Source organism: Natator depressus, chromosome 1 (genome assembly GCF_965152275.1).
Source record: "Natator depressus isolate rNatDep1 chromosome 1, rNatDep2.hap1, whole genome shotgun sequence".
Lineage (NCBI taxonomy): Eukaryota > Metazoa > Chordata > Testudines > Cheloniidae > Natator > Natator depressus.
Genome location: NC_134234.1, coordinates 121,500,316 through 121,518,359, shown reverse-complemented (window position 1 = coordinate 121,518,359; position 18,044 = coordinate 121,500,316). Strand labels below are relative to the sequence as shown.

At 40.7% G+C, this 18,044-nt stretch overlaps 1 protein-coding gene across 3 annotated transcripts in view; it reads left to right on the top strand.

Moving 5' to 3' along the window:
• CYFIP1 (cytoplasmic FMR1 interacting protein 1) overlaps positions 1 to 18,044 on the top strand; it is a 139,637-nt gene that overhangs the window by 19,806 nt on the left and 101,787 nt on the right. For all 3 annotated transcript variants that reach the window (XM_074965759.1, XM_074965750.1, XM_074965768.1), the window contains exons 2-5: positions 12,171 to 12,294; positions 13,518 to 13,607; positions 14,884 to 14,961; positions 16,128 to 16,229. In XM_074965759.1, coding sequence (XP_074821860.1) covers positions 12,178 to 12,294; positions 13,518 to 13,607; positions 14,884 to 14,961; positions 16,128 to 16,229 — 387 coding nt within the window. In that variant the 5' untranslated portion in view covers positions 12,171 to 12,177. The remainder of the gene's footprint in view (positions 1 to 12,170; positions 12,295 to 13,517; positions 13,608 to 14,883; positions 14,962 to 16,127; positions 16,230 to 18,044) is intronic.

The following is an 18,044-nucleotide window of genomic DNA, read 5'->3' as shown; positions in this document are numbered from 1 at the left end:
TATATAGAAAGCTCACTGACAGCCAGGTGAAGCAGTTTTCATTAAAAATAAAAGTAAGTGCGGTTGGGTACTCAGCACTTTGTTTTGCGTGTCATTCTGGAGATGCCACTTCCGCCCAGTATTTTTCACACGCAGTTCACTCTCCCCGTGGATTTGTACCTGCTTGTTGTAGCACTTATTGCAAGTTTCCTCCAGTGCTAGGTCATTCTGCTGCAGCTAGAGAGGGTGAACAGTGCAGCTCCTCCTTAGCCCGATGCCATGCTAATTGTTTCCCATCATGTGACAGTTCTTTTGGCTGTTGCCATGCTACCAAGCTGGTGTAATCAGACTTTTTTTGTCTTTCTTGTTTTGATCTATGATTGTAAACTTATCTTTTTAAAAGGCTTGACTGTGTATCAAGTCTGCTGCATAAAGGCCCTGGCAGCTGCTGCGTGCTCTCTGGTTTTTGTTTTTACTTTAATCAGCTAAACTGGTGAATGACCTGAAAGTATTTTTTCCATACTGCTTCAATTTATGCACATCTGTTGCTCAGAAGCAAAGAAGGGCTCAAATCACAAAAAGAACACACCAGAGTATTCCTCTCTCAATAAAACCTTCTGTCATCCAAAGCACAGAGAGAGAGAATTGTATATGAACACACAAAGGCTGCAGGATTTGACCTACAATGTCTGTACAACCAGATAACTATTTTACTGTTTTGTGAAGCACTTTGAATACAATGAATGACACAGGTTTTTTTTTTTTAATTAAATCATATTCTGTTTAATCTAAACTGATATGTAAGATGTTTGTTCACATTAAACTGGCTTCTTTTAAATTGAAATAGAGCTATAGTAACCTCTTTCATTGGGAAAAATTGAGAGAAATCCTAGAATCCACTGCATGGAAGAACACTAGGTGTTAATATCAGCTCCCTACTATGCTTTTGCTGGAAGAAAAATTAACTCTTGGTAGCTGTTGTCTTACCAGGACCTATATGATCAGTCAAAATCTTATGATTTTTAACTGTTTTCTTTGATAAGGAACATCATGTGGGATGATGCAAAGTTACTTTAATTCTTCATAGAAAATACTTTAACTGGTTTGTTTCTTACAAGCCAGTAAAAAAACAAACAAACCATAAACAACAACAACAAAACAATGAGCAAATGCAATAGAAGAAGTTTGAAACTAATGTGCTGTCATGAAATCAAAATGTATTCTCTCCGATAAACTCAAATTTCTCTATTACCTCGACTGAGCCTGCTCCCAGGGGAGTTAATGGCAAAATTCCCAATGACTTCAATGAGAGCAGGATTGGGCTGCTGGGCTCTTAGGCCCCAGAATTCAGCTGAGCATTTAAACATTGGTTTAAGTGCATACCTACTTAGCAAACTCATAAGGAGTAAGCACATCTCCTCCTTTCTGATTAAGAGCTATATAAAGGCTATTGCCTTTTCCCTCCCAGTCTCATCAGCACCTCCCTTATTTTACATCCTACTCCGGAACTTGGTGAGCTTTGATATTACTGTTTTAAAAAATAGCTTGCGGATTTACATTTGAATTAATTGAATGTAACGTAATTATAATTTTGGTATATGCATTCAGTCTGCGGTTACTCTGATTCAGGTGAGATTGAGACACTTTTCCTCAATGTCAGGAGAGAGGAAAACTAACCCTACAGGAAACACTCTCTAAAAAGCAGACTGATTTCCTCTTTAACGTATTTTGAACAAAAGAACATGAATAAATGCTTGCAGGCTGGTTTTAAAAATGTTGTCCAGTTTGTAGCAGAATGGTGAAAGATGTTTCTGGGCATGTAAAATTTTGATTTTATGACATTTAAACTCTCTAACACTCATTTTCCTCCTCCACAAAATAGAAAATAATATTGTAAAAAATTTTTTAATATATATATTATTAGTTCATATTCAGGCACAGTATTTTGGATGAATTTTTTGGAATTCATGTTGAAAATTTGCAGGTGACCTAATACAATAAAACTTTTCTTTGGGTTACAAAATTAATTTTTATTTTCAAATCAAGATTGCTGAGGCTCTTCTGGTTTGATGTAAAGTGTAATTTTATGTACAAGTGGTGTTCAAGGAACTCAAAATATTTAAGTTTACTGAGGCAGAGTTCATACGCATCCTCGTGAATTATCAATGCATATTTCTTCTTTCTGGGTCTCTTGTCAGTTTTAAAGCCTTGCTTATAAAGAGCCAGATCATGCCCTGTCCTGCATGGCTATGCAAAGTAGAAGGAGATGAGTATACTGCTATTCTTATACCATGCCACCACTTCCTGCATGTGGTGGGAAGCAAACTTTGCAGACCTACTGTTCCCTCTAGTGCAAGTTGGCAGACTGGACTCTCTCTGCCCACCCCCGCAATATGGCTATCAATGAAGTTATATTGGCATATTGGGGAGCATACAATACATGTTGCGGTTTACTCCTTCCTCAGAACAGTAGAGAGAGAGAGAGAGAGTGCAGCTCAGTAAGTCACAATCTCCATCTCCGGCTTCTCCAGGGCAGCAGGACCGGCTGTAGGCTGCATTGTAAACTCTGTCTGGCCTACAGTGAGTGAGAGTTTCCAATCCCTCCTTCTGAGCACTGACAGCAGCAATTAGTGCAATTCTGTAGCTATTGAGGTGGAGTACTGTGGTATTTCCCCGGAAGATGGTATTTGCATTGGCACCTGTCATAAATATAAAGGGAAGGGTAAACACCTTTAAATCCCTCCTGGCCAGAGGAAAAACCCTTTCACCTGTAAAGGGTTAAGAAGCTAAGATAATCTCTCTTAAGGGGCTTATTCCTTCACCCACTTACTTCCCTGGTCCTTCTCACATGAACAGAGAGCAACAATACCCGAAGTCCAAAGGTGCAAACAATTCAATGTTTATTGGGGTGAACTTCCAGCAAGCATGATTCCAGTTTCCTTCCTTAGTATCCTCCTTCCCAGCTCTGACACCATAGAGCCTTACACCTGTGTCCCTGTTCCCATTCCTGCCCTTAGCCAAACATGATTCCAATTTCCTTACCCCCATTCCCTGTTCCCATTTCCCACCTCCACCCCCACCCCCACCCACACACCCACCCACTTCCGGATTGACTGCAGACTATATAGTAAAACTTGAGTTCTGCTTAGCTATACCTTAACCAATCATGTTCCTGAAATTTAACTAACCAGTCCTAACATATTGTAACATGATTATGTAACCAATTATATCCCACCACGTTAATTAGTTTACACCCAGCAAAATTAATTATACAGCAGACAGGAACAATCACAGAACCAGACAGAGATTATACAGACAAACAATAGCAAAGTGGGAACTATAATGACAAAACAATACAGAAGTGAGGATTTCACATCCCAGCTATTGATAAGTGAGTTCTTGCCAGACAGGATGCTATCGAACTAAGTTTCCTTTGACATCTTCTAGGTACTTCCCTTTCTCTGGAGGCGATAGGCATTATCAGGACAGGATTGTATTCCTAACAGCCCAATAGCACCTTATTTCAATGTGACTAGTTTGGAATGTGAGGATGTGACCGGTCGCTTCCCAGCTTATGGCTGCCTCTGCTGCTTAGCCAAAGATCTTAGCCTAAGAACTGGGCCTCAGACTGTCACAGTAAGAGAAGGCCCTTACACCGGCAGACAGTGATTTTGATTCTTTCTTTTATACCTCTATAACTAGCCAAGTGATAAAAATACACCTAAATTCTTAGAGTATAGGCCTTTACAGAGAGGCCTGAATATCTATATCCTAACAACCTCGCTGGCACCTGACCAAAAAGGAGGAGACAAGATACTTTCAAAGCTGGAGGGGGGGAGAAACAAAGGTTCTCTCTGTCTGTGTGTTGTTTTTGCCAGGAACAGAAAAGGAATGGAGTCTTAGAACTTAGTAAGTAATCTAGCTAGATATGCGTTAGATTCTGTTTTGTTTAAATGGCTGATAAAATAAGTTGTGCTGAATGGAATGTATATTCCTGTTTTTGTGTCTTTTTGTAACTTAAGGTTTTGCCTAGAGGGATTCTCTATGTTTTTGAATCTGATTACCCTGTAAGGTATTTACCATCCTGATTTTACAGAGGTGATTCTTTTACTTTTTTCTTCAATTAAAATCCCAATCAATTAAAATTCTTTTACTTTTTTCTTCTTTTAAGAACCTGATTGCTTTTTCATTGTTCTTAAGATTCAAGGGTTTGGGTCTGTGTTCACCTTTGCAAATTGGTGAGGATTTTTATCAAGCCTTCCCCAGGAAAGGGGGTGTAGGGTTTGGGAGGATTTTGGGGGGAAAGACTTTTCCAAGCGAGCTCTTTCCCTATTATATATTTGTTAGACGCTTGGTGGTGGCAGCAATAAAGTCCAAGGGCAAAAGGTAAAATAGTTTGTACCTTGGGGAAGTTTTAACCTAAGCTGGTAAAAATAAGCTTAGGGGTTTTTTCATGCGAGTCCCCACATCTGTACCCTAGAGTTCAGAGTGGGGAAGGAACCTTGACAGCACCCCTTTTAAATATTTGTGGACTTCCTGACTTGAAGGTTGTTTGCACTCTAGCGGTCTAAATTGTTGGCTTTCTGATTTATGTTTCTTTTAAAGCTTAACTCAGAATTTCCAGAGTTTCAAGTGTGCTTTTTAAATGACTAAAATATTGTTGTAAATTAAGAAATTTTGTTTGGGAATTTCCTTAGTTTTTTTTGAGACACCTTAAAAATAGTGATGTGTGATACTTAATATGGATGAGTCCCTACTATTTGAAGTAGAGAGAGCCTGAAGGCTAGGAGACCTGTTGTGGCAATAAGCGTAGCTCCCAAACCTTGGCTTTATATCAGAATGATGCCTTTCCTTCTTACAGCGTCTCATACTGTTCTCCACATGCCATTCTGAGCCCTCTCTTGTTACTGAGTTCTGGTGAAGCTATTCTAAAGGTAGAGCCTGCAGACAGAGATTATTTTGCATATGGGAACTTGAGGTTTGGGGCGGGAGGGGGGAAATTTAAATAACTGTATAAGCTGAAATATTAAAAAGCACCAGGCCTCAGTGAGGACAAAAGAATGTAACGAATTTTGAAGTTTCTTGGAGCAGCCTTTAAAAACAAAGAGTGAAACATAGGTGATTTTTATAAAAAAGTCATATCCTGTGAATGTCGTGGCCTCCTATCCACCTCCAGAATATCCTTAGGCAGCTGTAGGCATACAATAGGCTTTAGGTGGAATGGTGTAGTTTTGGCAGAGTGAGATGGTGGTTTCAAAATTGTGCTTAGTAAACAGCTAGTCACAACCTTAGCTACTGAGAGATGGTTTGTCACTTCGAAATACTTGGAGATTCACTGTCATATCATACTGGAGCCCCTTATGCTAGTGTAAGGGAGCTTGTGTATGTAGCTTTAAACCAGCTAAACTGTATGGAGAATCCAGCTAAGGCTCTATTTTGCCTACTGATTCAATAGTTGGTCTTTAAGTAGTGACAACCAAATAGCAATATCAGACACCCCGTTTGAAACAGTATAATTTCACCTCTGATTTTAGTGTCCTTCTCTGTATCTAGTTTAGGACTTGAATTGAGAAAAAAAAAATTTGTGGGTGTTCTTCAAAGCTCTGCTTACAAGCTAAACTACGCATGCTGGAGATGATAAAATGGGATGCCACTCACAGTAGGTTGTTCAGACCTTCAGAATATGCTCATGCATGCTCCGGTGGGCTCTTTGGACTTGCCTCAATCTCAGTGGAGCTCCGGTGCTCTGCTGAATTCTATCAAGAGTATTTGGGCTTGACTCCATGATTTGAAGAGGGAGGTGGAAAATAAGTGGTGGTATTTTCATTTACAGCAGACTGTGCCGATCCTCATAATATGATCTTCCCTCTCCTTTTTATATGCTTTAACCAGCAATGAAATAGTTAACAATTTTAACACCTAAATTACGACTTTGAGAATCTGATCTAACACCTTACTGAGATGAACAAATGCTGTTCGCAGCTCTCTGCCTTTGTTTCAAGCGCAAGCAAGCATCCCTACATAAGCAATGGCACATTCAAGTTTTGAAGATTTCTTGCACAACCATGAGGGTTATTTTTTTTAACTTTAAAATGAATGCTTAAATTCTTGAGTGCAAGATGACAGCTTGTGAGAGCTGTGTTGCTGTGTACCTCTCTCGTACTCTTTCCAGTTTGAGCCCTGCAGACCCAGTTGTACAAGAAAAGCTGCTATTGTAATTAGTCAGGGCTGGAAGATATTTTGAAATACATCTTTATATTCTGGACAATAGATAGCCCAGCGGCTAGGGTGCTAGTCTGGGACTCTGGAGACCGAGTTCAGTTCCCTGCTCTGACACAGACTTCCTGTGTGACCTTGGGCAAGTCACTTAGTTTTTCTGTGCCTCAGTTCCCCATATGTAAAATGGGGATAATAGCACTTCCCTACCTCACCAGGAGTATTGTTCGGATAAATACATTAAAGATTATGGCTTGGTCTACACTACACAGTTAGGCAGCTTACATCAACCATCAGTGTCTACACTACAGTCTTGCTCCTGCTGATGTAAGTGCCCTTCTACACTAACAGAATCACTCCACCTCCACCAGAGGCGTAGTTAAGATGTCACAATATCTGTGTAGACACTGCACTGTAGACACTTACTTACATCAGCTGTTGGCTGTCTTGTCAGTTTCAGGGCAGGAGCTGTGAAATTGACAAGAAAGCTGGGCAGCTAGAGTGCAGCTCATATTATAATCTCATATTTTCTATAAAATCATGTTTATTGGCATTAATTATTTTCCCATCTTTTAATTCTTTATTGGTTGTCTCTTGCCTCAGCCTTTCTGTGACTGTCTGGGATCGCTGTCAAGTTAACCAGCCTATAGTTACGTGGGGTTGTCCCATTTGGCCATTTTTAATTATTAATTTACTACTGCCACTTTGAAATTTTCTAACTTCAAATCCAAGCCATTGGATTTTGTTACACCTTAGTTTGCAATATTAAAAAGCCACCCGTTGTCAGATATCATTTCCTTGTGTTAGCTACTTGTTGACCTTCTCTTTGGTCTTAGCTATATGCAGACTTTGTGTGTGGCAAGCTGGGGTGTAAAACTAAAGCGCACCAGCCTGCTACACACTGAGTGGGAACACGGATCCAACTGCCAGGCACTCAAAATTCCATAGTACACTTTCACATACTGCATTGCCCTTCCTCATATCAGCAACTTGCATGAAGGCTCAACAAATCAGGAGTGTTGCCACAGTCTGCTATCCCCAAGCAAGTAAATCGATGCAGAGATGTCTGGCTGAATATGCAGAGGGACTCAAACAGTGGTTCTGAGAGGTCTGCATTTCACCCATCTATTTCATTAAGGTGCTGAGTTTGCAGTCAAATGACCATTTAAGTGGTCTTCAAAAGGAGACTGTCCCTTTCTGTTTAACAAAATGTGTAAAGGTGACCCCACAGTCTTTTCAGTAATGTGTGCTACTGTGAGCACATCAAACCTGTCCTCTGCTCTCTACATTGACTTTCCATAGAATAGTGAGTCCAGTTCAAGGTCCCGGTTCTTATTTTCAAGGTGCTCACATGTCTGGGCCTAGCATACCTAATAGATTGCTTAAAATGCCAGGATATAAACTGTAGAATTTCAAGTGCAGACAAGCCCTTCGATTAAAAAAAAGTGCAACAGGGTAGCCAAACTCTTCCCAAACCCAAAAAAACCTCAAACTACCTCTGAGCCCTTCGAAGGCCTTCTCTATACATAACTAAGAAGCAAAAAAGAACACTGTGACTAGTACCTTTTCCAACCTGCTCTCAAAGTCCACCATGTAGATTCAGAACCTGCCCCCTCCCACATGTGGGGTGTGGATTTATTAACAAATTAACAATAACAAAGTTCCATCCAAGTAGCCTTCTTCCCAAGCTGCCCCTAAAGTTTCTATATCAGGACTGCACAGATCACACCCTAGATTCTCTCTCAATTGAGAGCCATTTCCATCTGCCTTATATCTAGGTGGGATAATAAGCCACCTGCTTCAGCAAATTGTCAAATTCCACTTAACCTTCTCAGCAGGATCAACATCCACTAACAAGAGGCAGTACTTAGTTTCATGCAAACACTGTCAGCCTGTTAAAGACATTAGTCCAGTTTGAAAAAAAATAATTTTAGGTTACCTTTAACTTATTTTACTGTTTATCTTTCCTTCCTATCAACAATTAACAAGCAAACTGGGCATCAGTATGTGCCGGATGTAGTGACAAATACTGGGGAAGGATACAGTGGGGAAGGTAGTTTTTGTCAAAACTACTGCGGTGAAAAATAGGTTCCCCTTCCACAAATGTCATTACCTCTGCTCCTGCCCATAGGGAACAGGGAAAGTGGCAATTTATCCCTTTGCTAATAAGAATCAAACACCCACATCTTCCTGAATATCAGAAGCCTCACCTTTTCCCTGCCTGCACCTCCTTTCTTTTAGTTGGGCGAGACTGTCCTTCCAGACTTGTAACTTATTGCACGGGATGCAGGGGGCCTAGGGTATGATTCTATACCAGGGTTGAAACACAGTTTTGGCTCATCTACATGGACAAGACCAAACCATGTTGTAACATGGTTGGGGACTTACTTTATACAAAACCATCTGCTGACCGAGTAAGGTTATTTGTTCAGATGAGCCCTGTGTCAGCTGTTTACATGTCATACCGAGATACTGATGCTCAGCTTGCTTGCTTAATTGTTGATGGGAAGGAAGTGTGAATCTTCCTTCACAAAATCTGCAAACTTGTCAAAACTAAACAGGAAGATGCCTGTTCCTCTTCCACATCTTATTCTCTTACTGAGAGTTAAAGCCTGAGACAGAATGGTGAACAAAAATATTGAATTCATGGTAGCATTACAATCCATTAGGTATCTAGATCAGCAGAACAAAGGATTCCGATACCATTTTGCACTCTTATTTTGTCACCTCCAAAGCAGTTGAACGTTTGAAATTGCAGCAGTGTGCGACAAACAGGAGAAATGAAGTCACCAGGCACAGGCTGTCATTGTAGAATCAGGCAATGCAGGTCTTGAAAAACATGCGTATCTGTGTTTCTCCAGCAAAACTCTGAATGGGCAACAGGAAGCTTTTCTTTTACCTAGCATATCCCCCAAGTAGAGTTTTATCTGCAATGCACTATTTAAGTGAATGGAAAGATGAAGTGTGGGAGAATTTTCCTTTGCTTGTGCTTTGGTGGATTTTTTAAATGAACATTTGAGAACATTTCATTAAAGCAAACAGTCTAAAATATTTAGTCTGAAGATAGAAGATGGAAGTAAAGAGGAGAGCTTCTTATAGAATTTAATCCATTAGTGCTGGAAAGAATGTGACTGTTCTACTTGAAACAGAACATCTGGGGATCAAGGGGACTTAGGTGGGTTTTTTTGAGGGTTTTTTTAGAGTGCTTGGGCCACAAGTGTAAAAACCCTGTCCTTTCTTGGTTCAGAGCTATCTGACTGTGGTTTGTACTAGGAAACTGAACTGTTCTCTCAACACTTTATTTTATTTTTTCCAGCAACGGCTTCCCCTTAAACAGATGTCAAAAACAGTTTTGTTTCTAGTGTAGACCTGACAAAACAGTTTTTCATGCAGTTTCAGAAAGTATATTTTGAGACTTTATCTATATTTTGATCTACTTATGCTGCACATCTTTGTTCTTGCTTGCTTGAGTAATTGGAGTTTTATGACTGTTGAGCTGCATTGGTCTACTCGGTGATAGTGTTGCTAACTGAGCCGTAAGACTCTCTAGCCTTACCTTAGATTTTAATTCTGTGGATGAACCTAGTGCTGGTGAAATAGCTTGAGTTAGGTATAGGCAGGTGTTGTGCAGGTTTCCCAGTACAGCTCTGCCAGTACACTCACCTTTTGTTCCAGTCCTACACCTTTTTCTTTCTTTCTTTTTTTTTTTTAAAGTAGGCTCTGCAAATTGTGCAGTAAGTTTGATGTGAACAAATAAATTGTTTTTAAAACCTGCCAGCTTTGGGCCTAAGTTAGGGTTTGAATGTGATTCCCAAGCGGTGAAAGACCCATGTTCTCCAGAGCCCTGCTGCCGGAGCCCCAATTTAAAGGGCCCGGGGATTTAAAGGCCCCGTCCCTTCTGGTTGAGGCCCCGCCCACTGCTCAGGACTCCAGCATACCAGTAAACCCTTTAAGTTACTTTCACCCCTGGCGAGGGTTGGGGTGCGGGAGGGGGTGGGGGTGCAGGGCGGTGCTTACCTTGGGTGACTCCCGAAAGCCACCGGCACATCCCTCTGGCAGCAGCTCCTAGCTGTGGGGGGGGGGGGGGGGCAGGGAGCTTTGCGCACTGACCCTGTCCATAGGCACTGCCCCCACAGCTCCCATTGGCTGCAGTTCCCAGCCAGTGGGAGCTGCGGAGTAGGTGCTCAGGGTGGGGGCAGCGCACAGAGACCGCCTGCCCCCCAATCCCTCAGAGGCCGCAGGGACGGTGCTGTCCGTTTTCGGGACTGGTGCGGAGTGAGGGTCCTGCCTGCCTTAGCCCCGCTGCGCTGCCAGACTGTTAGCTCCCAAAATCTCCCAGTTTGGCTGCAGTAGCTTCCGGGAGGTAGGGCCTGATTCCAGGAGACTCCCAGCAAAACTGGGAGGGTTGGCAAGCCTAGTTATACAGGAGGTCAGATTAGATGATCACAGTGGTCTTTTCTGGTCTTGGAATTTGTGAATCTATCCCCTGCTCACTGTTTACAGCACCAATGGGGTGTGCACTGGTATTCTAAGGCGTCACAGTGGAACAAAATCCTGGTTGGAAGATTGTTGTTCAGAACACCAGATCAGTCTTGGAAAATAGAAAACTGGTTACTCTGTAGATTTGTTGTGTCAGCTGAGCTAGTTATTTTCTTTTAAAGGAAGTGCTTGCTGTGATGACAATCACCCCCCATAGCTGCTGCTGGGGGAATGTACAGTTTTATGCAAAAGAAAGTAGGGAGGCGGTGTTGTTTACTGGTTAAAGAATTGTGAGTCATGAGATCTGGATTCTGTTCCTGACTCTGCCACTTGACTCACTGTGACCTTTGGCAAGTCAATAAACATAAACGTGCATGTTTCTTTCCTATAAATGGGAATAATGCATTTTGGCAAAGAGTTCTGTAATGCTCTGAAGAAGGTCCTATATAAATGCTAATTACTGATAATATTTTTATTCTAAATGTATTGAAGGCCTATGGAACCCCTGTGTTTTGAGCCTGATGGGTAGTACCAGATGATGTCTCCTGTAAGATGCACGTGTTAATTTTGCTTTTTGGAAGTTGTTCCAACTTTTAAGGAGACGATAGAAAAACTGTGGTTAGAGGAAGGGCCAGTCTTGTCTTGTAAACTAGTGGTTTCATGCTGTCTGCTAACCCTAATGTGTACAATCTATTGGTCTGGTTTGAAAGTTATGCACAGAAACATCCAGTTAAACCAATATACTGTAGTACTGTAATGATGGAAGTATGATACAGGTGTGCTGTCATTTTTCACCATAAAATTTCCTATTATAGCTATCGACGGTTCAGGTTCATTTGCAGTATCAACCATGGGAGGGCTAGTGTGTACAAGGCTGTACGTGGTCCTCAGGTTTTTAAGTCCCACATCATTAATTTTAATCAGAGCAGCTCTAGATACCATTGTGTTTAAAATGCTAGTGGCTGCTGACACCATGTCTATATTTAATTCTCCCACAATTGTTGAGCTGGTGGTAGCAACTGTGTAAAATCATGGAAAATGCCCTAAGGGGGCGTCGTCAACTAAAAATGTTATACCTACTTTAGTTACAAGACTCTCCCCAGATTACTATAAGTGAAAGAAACTACAGGAAACAGGATTTCCCTATTTTTCTAGTTTGCTTGCCTTGACAACGCTTTGTTCAATTAGTTTCTATTTTTCTGCTGTATCGTCAGTCAGTTTTCTCTGTTGTTTGTGTGGGTCTGTCACACTGCGATGGGGAGAAAGAAACATTTTAAAAACACAAAAATTGGCAGGAGTATGCAGAGCAGGTGTGGAACCTGAAACTCCTTTTAATTCGTATTGAAACTAATGAGGTTTCAGTCTGACACTGTCTCTTCTGGGATGGTCTCTAGCTAAGTGGGCCTGTGTGAGGGATGTTGTGCATTTCCCACACTAGAAATAAATTGTTCCCTTGCTCTTCATATTAGCCTTTTTTCATAATTTTCCCCCCACAGAGACAAAATGACTGCTCAGGTTACTTTAGAGGATGCCTTGTCCAATGTGGATCTCTTGGAAGAATTACCATTGCCGGATCAACAACCATGTATTGAACCCCCTCCGTCATCTCTGCTTTACCAGGTAAGGAGTATCTATTATGAGTCTGTGATGCTCCTCAGAGGTACTCAGGATTGTGAGGCCCCTCACTACCATCTACCCTTAGTGTGAGAGAGCCTTGTCTGAACCTGCCAGAGGTCAGCCCACTGATGCCACTAACCATGGCCAACGCAAGCACTCCCCTCTCAACCTCTGCAGGTTAGCAATGGGCACACTCCAACCCCCGAACCCTTTGAGTGTCCCCCTGGAATATGCAACCTCTGGTCCACTGGACATTCACAGAATTTCCAGGTCTGCTGTTCCCAAAGGAACAGTACCCCCAGCTTACCAGCTGCCCTCAGACCACTGCTTTGCTTAACTCACAGCACTTACATTTGTTTATAGTGAAAACGAATATAAGTTTATTTAACAAAGAATAGAGGTTCAAGTAATAAGAAGTCGGTAGAAGTATTGCAAACAACTAGATACCAAGAAAATAAAAGCATAATACACATTCTAGAGCCTCCATTTAATTAGCAAGATACTTTCCTGTCTAATGAAGTTTAGCACAACCCAAGTCTTTGTGACAGGGCTTAACAGCCCTGGTTGGCTGTGATTCTGCTTTCATAAGACATGCATGCTGGTAGCTTGTCCCTATGATGAAGGATCCAAGGTGAGCTAGTGCTCCCAGGTATATCCCAAAAATCCATTTTCTACACTCACAAACAGGATACCACCCCTGGCTGTTTTGGTTTTGTTTTGTTTTGATTCCCCAACAGCTTTTTCTTTTTTGTGATTTTGCAATTTTGATTAGCTTGGTGGATCAGTATGCAAATAGATTTACATTGAGAGGGACACAGTACATGACCAGACAGGAAGATAAGTGTCTTCTATGTCCTGCTTGGGAGGAACTTGTTTATCACCTTCTGGTGACCAACCCCAACTCACAGATTTTAAGAACGTAATTATCAACATGCATACATGACTACTGAAATATTATTCATATATACATTTTGAAATGATTGACCACCAGTGAGCTACTGGCTTTTGGTAGAGACCTTACATGCCACCCTTTGGTGTATATATATGCATATACTTGATCTAGGGGATCCAGGTAACCCCTTTAAACCCTTTCTGTGCCCTCTGCCTCTTGGTACCAAGAGGTCCCTGGGTCACAGATTCCCATTAATTTCTGGAAAAGTAAATAAATACCAGCATTTGAAATTTTTCCCCAAGGGTTACATGTTTGTTTATTTTCTTTCATGCAGCCAAACTTCAATACTAATTTTGAAGACAGGAATGCATTTGTCACAGGCATTGCAAGATACATTGAGCAAGCTACTGTTCATTCGAATATGGTAAGTAAACATTTTCAACATATACTCTTTTTATTAAAAAAAAAAAAATTGTGAGCGAAGAGGCATATATCTTTGACAAAAGTTTCTTACAGAGGGATGAACGTGCATGGAGAAAATAGGAAACCAAAGTTAGCAACCACACTTCAAACAGGCATAGCTGTCAGAAATGATCTCTCATAGCAAAAATATAGCTAGCTCACTCTTTTCTTGTGCATCTCAGATGAACCCAGCCATAAGGTTGCCAATATTGCCTGAAGTTTCTGTACCCAAGCCTTCCTTAAGGGATTCTATATTTTCCAGTTTTCCAAGTTAAGCTAGTATTATCAACAGCCAGGCTCTGACTGTCAGAGAATAAATTTATCTTTTGTGCTTGAAACTTCCACTACTCCTCTAGCATTTTGGTCAAGACCTCAGGGGTTGCTGTATGTTGTTTTTTTCTCCCCTGTCCCTGAAAGTAATACTAAAGCATTCAGACTTCTCTCTTGTTTTGCATATAAAAACCCATGGATCCTAATATATTCCCAGTGTAACTGTTCTGTTTTCTGGGATTTTTAATGTGTTAAATTTGTAAAATATTACATACTTCAGGCTTAATATTTGTTTGGTTTTGTCAGTAGCAAAGTTTGACCTCTTGGATTTCATATTTCAGTGGATATAAAGTGTCATTTAGTAATCTGATACATATTCATTGCATTAAATAGTCCATATTCATTCATGGTAGAATATTATTGAAATGAATGACTAAGAACAGATTGATTTTTAGCTTTAGGATTAATTTTTCATGTTCAGTAGCTGAACTAATTGTTTCCATAATTGATGAATCAGGTTGAGTTGTGCTTAACCATAGAGAACTTGCTTTCCTAAAAGAAAAACAGTATGACCTGACAATTTGAACATGCTATTTTTTTTCATGTTCTGTGTGTATATAAATCTCCTCACTGTATTTTCCACTGAATGCATCCGATGAAGTGAGCTGTAGCTCACGAAAGCTTATGCTCAAATAAATTGGTTAGGCTTTAAGGTGCCACAAGTCCTCCTGTTCTTTTTGCGAATACAGACTAACATGGCTGCTACTCTGAAACCTGTATTTAAGATGATATATCAGTTAACATTCAGTATGTGTGACCTGTTATGTGTACATCCTAGTAAGAGAAAAACGTTTGTTTGGCTCAGGGTGTGTGTGTGTCATAGAGAGAGAGAAATAATGGAAGTTTTTATTTTTTTTCTGTATTTACCATCCTTCTCATATTAATACTAATTATTTTTTTTATTTTAGAATGAAATGTTGGAAGACGGTCAAGAGTATGCAGTCATGCTGTACACATGGAGAAGCTGCTCAAGAGCCATTCCTCAGGTAAAGGAGCAAAATTCAGTTGTCAGACAGTGCTTGAACTTTCATCTCAAGTTCTTTCCTGATTTTGTGGATACTTAGCTTTATGGATAAACCTTACCGCTCTAGAATGAGCATTTAGTCCTGAACCAGCAAGACTGGGAATGTTATTGAAGCAAAACTTTCAGCTCCTGAGGACTGGATGTTTTTTTGGTGAGGGAATTAAGGAAGCATTTCATGTCACTTTGCATTAAACTTCCTCCTGGCTGGTTTGCGAATAGAGTAGCAATAATGTGCACTGGATGGGCAGTTTTGATAGTAGTGTTAATTTGACACCAAAATTTCCCATGTCATTTAACAGAAAACAAATGGAGATTGTAGTGCCGGCAAGCATTTAAAGCTTAAATTCAAAGTGGTTGTGATAGGCAGCTGAACATATTGTTAGTTGATAAAGTAAACTAGGTATTAAACACCGCTCTGGAGATTGTCAAATAGGATATTGGGTCTGGTCACTTTTTCTAAATGTTTGAGGCAATCCAGATTTTGTGTGTGTGCTCATGCATGTGGGTGCATGTGCTTATTTATATAACGCACACAGGTGGTGGGAGTCCAAAGTTAGGACTTAAGTGCCTGAAAAACAGAAGTTTTTGAAAATAGAGTTAAGATGAGCTGGAAAAGCAAATGAAACCACAATCCCCTTTTGACAGCGTTCTGATTTTAGGGTCTTTCTAAAATATAAAATGTGCTGACATGGAAGGAAGGGGATCGTCTTTTGTTTAAATTACTGGACCTCGGAAGATCTGGGTTCAGTTCTCCGCTCAGTCACAGTCTTTGTGACACTTGGAAAGTAACTTAATGTCACTGTGCCTTGATTCCCTAGCTATAAAATGGGGAAAATACTGCCCTACCTCACAGGGATGTTTATAGGCTAAATTCATTATTATCTGAGGCACACAGATACTGCCGAGTAAGAATTCTGCCCTATAAGAACCCAGGTAGGTCTGAGAATTTTTTTTTAGTCCCTGAAAACCGTGTTTGAGATGTTAAAAACAACAATTTAGCCATAACTTTGGATAAATAGCAGTAGAATACATTTTCTTGGTTTGATGTGCCATTCTGGAGCTGTCTCTCTGCTGAAGTTTTATTTGGGAGTGACTTTTCAGTATCACTATCTCTTTGATTCTCTTCAGGTTAAATGTAATGAACAGCCTAACCGAGTAGAAATTTATGAAAAAACTGTGGAAGTTCTGGAGCCGGAGGTCACAAAACTGATGAATTTTATGTACTTTCAGGTAAAAAGAGTTAAACCAATAGCTATGTAATAGAGGTTTTGTTTTGTTTTCTTATGTGCTGTGGTGTTATGCGCTCTGCTTTAGCTGACTTGGCTCAAAGACTATATTACTGGAACCAAATGTTGTAAAGATTTTACATGGGAGAGGCTATGGTCCTGGACATGTCACTTAAACTTAGTGTGTCTTCTAAGTGCAGTCATATTTGTGGATGTGACTTGTCGCCTGTGCTCAGCTTCTTGTTCCACACACAGTTCTTGCACAGTTTAAAATTCCTTTCTTTTTCATTCTCCATATTTACTCTCACTTTTACTTGACCATTTGTTTTTCCCAGAAGCAACTGCAACATCTCTTCTAAGCTGTAGAGTGAATCAGTTTTCTTCTTGCCCAAAGACCTTTGATTCTATTCTGCAAACACTTAAGCACTTGAGTAACCTTACTTGTGATTCCTGTTGGAATCAGTGGGGCTATTTGCATGAATAAAGTTAGGTAGGTTTAGGTTTACAGGACTGGGGCCTATGTTTGCTGGGGCGTAGGTTTCCACTGGACACTATGCATGCTTAATATGTTTTTATCTGGTTAGTAGCATATGGCTGCACAGATATTTCCTTTACATCAATTAATGATAGGTGAATGGTAGCTGGGATATTTTTTGTAAATTTCTATTATTTATATGAAGCATTTAGACATGTAGAAGACCTATCAAGTCATCTAGTTCATACCCTTCTCTAAGGACCATTGTAGGATTGCTCCCTATAGTATTTTTATGTTTTATTGCGGTGGTTTTCAATCTGTGGCCTGTAGATCCCTAGGGTCTGCAGACCATGTCTTCGATTTCCAAAGGGATCCGCACCTGCATTTAAAAGCTTTTTTAAGGGTCTGCAAATGAAAAAAGATTGAAAACCACTGTTTTATTGCATTTTGTCTAGCTAGTTGTGTGTATACTGCTTCCTTTCGGACACTAATTCAAAGTCTTAATAGACCCATTTTACTGTTAAATACCAAGAAAAGTTTCCAGGTATTTCCTTTGTGCAATTTTAATCCTTTCTGCTGGTTATATCTCCTTGAGTTGTCCTCTCTGATTCGTCACTCTCTTTGGTCTTTAAGGTACTCAAAGCTATATATATTTTAAGCTTCCATCATCAGTCAAGTCAGTGGAAGGGAAGGGAGGAGCTATTTGTTCAGCATGGTTCTCTTTACTTCGCTCCCATGGCTTGGACTTGTATGGTCGTTTTTGAGGAGAGAAGTGGGATCTGGTCCTGCTTTGAGCAGGGGGTTGGGCTAGATGACCTCCTGAGGTCCCTTCCAACCCTGATATTCTATGATTCCAAGTGAACCTGTGAAAGCAGCTCCACTTACGGGACTGGGGTAGAGCTTAATGGAGTGCTTCTTGGGCTTCCTCTCTTGAATCCCTGAATCTCTCACGGTCCGGCAGAGGAACGCTTAGTGGTAGTCTGCTACTCTCTTTCCTTCCACCCTAGCCTGTCATCTCATATGGTGGGCTGTGTTTGCTGCTGGGCAGCTTAGTGAGGAGCAGCTGCAGCTCAGAACTCCCAGCTCAGAGAGGAGGCAGCTACTGGGGGAGAAGGTGAAGAGTGAGTAGAAAGGCAGCATTCCCACCATCGCCCAGTGCAAACCAGGCTGTTCCATTCAAGGCATTTAAGGTGCTCTACGAGTAATGGAGAACATCCTTTTTACAGCATCAATTAGACTTCCTCGCAAAAGAATTTGAAAACTGCAAACTCGAACAATAAAATTTAAAGTCATTTAAAGAAAATGAACAAAACATTTTGATCTCAGCCACTGCACTTCATGCTC